This window comes from Nanorana parkeri, unplaced genomic scaffold (assembly GCF_000935625.1).
Source record: "Nanorana parkeri isolate BGI_ZX_2015 unplaced genomic scaffold, ASM93562v1 scaffold3157, whole genome shotgun sequence".
NCBI classification, from domain to species: Eukaryota; Metazoa; Chordata; class Amphibia; order Anura; family Dicroglossidae; genus Nanorana; species Nanorana parkeri.
This window is the reverse complement of record NW_017309425.1, coordinates 8,432-12,706: the sequence shown is the minus strand read 5'-3', so window position 1 is coordinate 12,706 and position 4,275 is coordinate 8,432. Positions and strand designations below refer to the sequence as shown.

At 38.9% G+C, this 4,275-nt stretch overlaps 1 protein-coding gene across 1 annotated transcript; it reads left to right on the top strand.

Moving 5' to 3' along the window:
- The first annotated feature begins 1,793 nt into the window (after positions 1-1,793).
- On the top strand, positions 1,794-2,703 carry RNF182 (ring finger protein 182). Its single transcript, XM_018574678.1, has one exon. It carries the CDS (start codon positions 1,963-1,965, stop codon positions 2,701-2,703), a length of 741 nt encoding a protein of 246 aa, XP_018430180.1. The 5' UTR covers positions 1,794-1,962.
- Positions 2,704-4,275: the final 1,572 nt, after the last annotated feature.

Below are 4,275 nucleotides of genomic sequence, written 5' to 3'. Positions count from 1 at the left end.
AACTGAGGAAAAAGGTCTAGGTAAGCAGCAGTCTGAAAGAACTGAGCCCCAGAGAAAAGGTTGAGACGGGTAGCGGGCAGACCCAGGGAAACAGTCAAGGTTTGCAGAAGACAGTAGGGTACTAAAGCTCACAAGGTCTATGAAGAACCTATTAGCTGAAACACAATCTGAGTGCACTGGAAATTTTACTGTGCCACTGGGAGATCTGTCACACACAGACTGGAGCCATTCAACAGGAAGTTTGACAAGTGGCTTCCCACAGGAGAAGAGAAAGAGCCACAATTATTTTGATTATTACTATGATCTTCGAATCTTATGAGAACAATGGTTGGGTTCTTACAAGTCCTAGTTATGTAAATCTGTCTCTGGATGCAAATCAATAAACAAAATGTATCTTTTATGTCTTTATGGACCTTGCTTTGTGCACTGGGGCGCAGTTATGTTGGAACAGGAGGGGGTGTGGCGGTACATTGAAGTCAATGGCCCGCAGTGCAATCAGACGCATGGCAAAACATTTTCTGTGCTCCAGTACACTGCGAAGGTAAAAAATGCAGCATGCTGTATTTTTTGCGTTTGCAGTGGACTGGAATGCATGTTTTGCCACGCGTCCAATCCCACAGTGGGAGGGTGGGGTGTGGCTGCAGTGCCATTGACTTCAATGTAACACCACCCTCCCTTCCGCCCCAGTACGAAGGGGGAAGTTTACTGAGCGACTGCTGTGTGATCCAGCAGCTACCATTCTGGAACGCACTGCAATTGGTGTGAATGGGCCCTCAAGAAACCAGTTATGAGGGAAAGCTTCAGTTTGTCATTGCTAACTTCTACTTTTGAAAATTCTAGTTGCTGTTAGTATCTTCCATACTAACTGGGTCGCTAACTTGTAAACAAGCATGAAGATAATTAGGACTTTTAAATGTACTCTGACTTCCCGTTCTGCATAGTTGCTCTGGGCCATTGTCTCTGAAAAAATAGATCCCTGGCATTCAGCTCAACATAAGGGCCAAGAAGCATTTTTATAAGAAGGTCAGCAACGGTAGCCATAATATTTATTTCTTTAAACACTAACAGAGTGGCAGTTGAGTGTCACAGAAAATCAGGGTGATGACTGATTTATACCACTGTATATTAACTGATTGAGGACCACCATATATTTACACTCCCTGGCCACTTTATTAGGTACACCTTGCTAGTCCCAGGTTGGACCCCCTTTTGCCTTCAGAACTTCCTTAATTCTTCGTGGCATAGATTCAACAAGGTGTTGGAAACATTCCTCAGAGATTTTGGTCCATATTGACATGATAGCATCACGGGCACAAAGCGTGTGTCCAAAAATTAAGAAATCGCTCCAGACAGCAAGTAGTTAATTAAAAAATCACTACAACAAGTAATCAGAAAGTGTAGGCACAATACAGTAATAAAAAAATACTGTTTGTGTATCAACAAATCTGTATTTCTAAGTGTGTGAATGCCTGATTATGATTTTTCTATAAATTCTTTAAAACCATAAAATTATATTTACTGCAGTCTTATAATTAAATGCTAAATTCCTGACTCTTATGAATATTTCATTCTGCTTGTTGTATATATCACAGCGTAGTCAGGCACTGACTAAAATTGCCATTCAGCCTTTTCTATAAAGACAATTGTGTTAGTGTCAGTGCACTGCCTAGAAAATGCCAGCAAACCAATTCAGTCCCTGGCTTTACACATGAATCTAACAATGTAAACTGCTCTGTTCCAGAATCCTGCAATGCGACTGAAGCTGAAGATTGTGGAAAGTGGAGAAAATGTGGACTAAGAGAACATTTTCAAGTAATGACTGAAGCTCTAAAGTGTCTTATATTTCACTTTGACTGTACTATGTGTACAGTTAAAGTGGATCAAAACCTGCACACTTTGACAATCATCATATGAGGCCCATTGATTTTCTGGAACTTCCTGCAGAGTTTCCTGGCAGACAAAATGACTGGGCAAGTAGCTGAAGATACATCTGAGTCTCCGAACCTGAACTCGGACGAACTGGAATGCAAGATATGTTACAATCGATACAACTTAAGACAGAGAAAACCAAAAGTTTTGGGCTGTTGTCACAGAGTATGTGCCAAATGCATCTACAAACTTGTGGACTGTGTGGAGTCTCCACAATGCGTCATTGTATGCCCATTTTGTAGGTTTGAGACTCGACTACCTGAGGATGAGGTTAGCAGTCTCCCTGATGACAACAATATCTTACTTAACCTTGCATGTGGTGGCAGAGGAAGGTGTTCTGGAGACAATCCTACAGAGTTGCTTTTAACACCAAAACGCCTGTCAACTCTAGTCACTCCATCACACAGTTCTACCAACTGCCTTGTGATCACCATAATGGAAGTCCAGAGGGAAAGTTCTCCATCCCTCAATGCTACTCCTGTGGTAGAATTCTACCGGCCTTCAACATATGACCCAGTCTCAATGCCTCAGAACTGGACAGTGTGGAATTGTACATCGCTCATCTGCCAAACCTCAGTACGTGTCTTTGTTTGGTTGCTAGGATTACTCTACTTTAGTTCGTTGCCTCTAGGGATCTACTTGCTGGTATCAAAAAAGGTAACCCTTGGGGTTGTCTTTGTAAGCCTTGTCCCTTCTAGCCTTGTCATACTTATGGTATATGGCTTCTGCCAGTGCGTATGTCATGAATTTTTGGATTGTATGTCTACGTCTTAGCTCATATAGAAGAAAACAGGAGGAAGCAAACACGCATTATTTATTGTACCAGCTGATGAAAGGAGAAGATCCCATAGTCTGTCTAATGATGCATTCATAACCCAGATCTTTATCACTCTTCTTTATCTTTCGGGCAAGTACAGTACCTGCCAAGCTGAATGCAACACAATAAAGTCAAATGAAAGATACATCTAATATATTTTAAAAGGGTATATTTTGACATGTTCTTCTTTTGAATTTAGCAGCTGTACTGTCAGTCTGCTTTACTATGACAAAACTTGCTAAAATTGTTGTTTTAACTGAACCGTCCTTTGTAAGTTCAGATCGTGTACTAGAAGTGTTAGTCAATTAATTCAAGTTTGTGTTTTTTAAAAATGTAGATTTTTTTATTAAACTGATGTTGTCAAAAATTATGAGACTGCAATGACAGTAGGGTACATGGTATAGGATGTCATTACCTAAAATTGTGTGATGTTAATATTGGAAAGAGAACTCAGGGAAAATAATGTCCATTCCCCATCTAGGAAGTGTGATATTATTTGCTCTAATTAAATAGAGCTGAGTGAAGCATGGCCTTAGGTATGTTCTAAAATAATACTAAAAGCAGTAATGATTGTACACCTATCCAATGAAATGAAAACAAAACTATTTCAATTTGGTGTGCTTTCTGGCAAGTTAAATCGCATATGTGCTTCTGATATCTCTCAAAGACTCCACTATCAAGAGTTGCCAGTTCAGACCAATTATGCCAGCTATTTTAAAGCCAACTCATGGTATTATAAGCCCCCCCTGAGGATTATCCATATTGTAAAATAATGAAATCATTGGGGAAACTAGTTTTTTAGATACTTAAACTTCTGTTATGGTATTTTGGGAGGGAGTGGAGACAAACTGCTACTGGAAATCTTCCTGTTGGAGTGACCAAGAAAAATGAATAATTTAGTCCCAACCGACGACTGACATTTCAGCAGTTTTCACACCTGGAATTTGCACCAATCTTTTCTTTATTTTGAAGTTATAAATAAAGTTGCAATTTGCTTCCACCTTCTCACAAATGTATATAAAGTTTTTTGCACCCATTCGTAAAATGGTCTGATTTTGCCTTGGTGACATGGCACTTACATCTGAACTGGTAAAAAAACTATTTTGTTATAAACTTTTATTTGAACCATAGAAAGGATTTTTCAGTTTGTAGATATACACTGTGTATACTACTTTGAAGAATAACGATTGCCTGCAACTGACAGCAATCAATATTAGTTCAGTTCAAGTTCAATACAAAATTCATATGGGTTACTGAGCCTTGGGCATTGGTTTTACCCTAATGAACATGTTTGTATAGCAGTTGTTTGTGAGGACATTGGGGCTTCCAGATTTTTTTTTATACTTTACTGTTAAATTTTGTATCATTCTCAATGAGCATGCTGATTGCAGAAGCCTGTCCATGTTTTTACTCACAGTTGTTTTAATTTTAAGCATAAATGACAAATATTTTTTTATGAACAGTACTGGATTTTATGCAGGTGTATAATTTTATCTTGCTAGAACAAAGCATTATATGATCCATTATAT

Coding starts and splice junctions, on each gene's coding strand:
- RNF182 (XM_018574678.1), top strand. CDS start 1,963: ATGACTGGGCAAGTAGCTGAAGATACATCTGAGTCTCCGAACCTGAAC.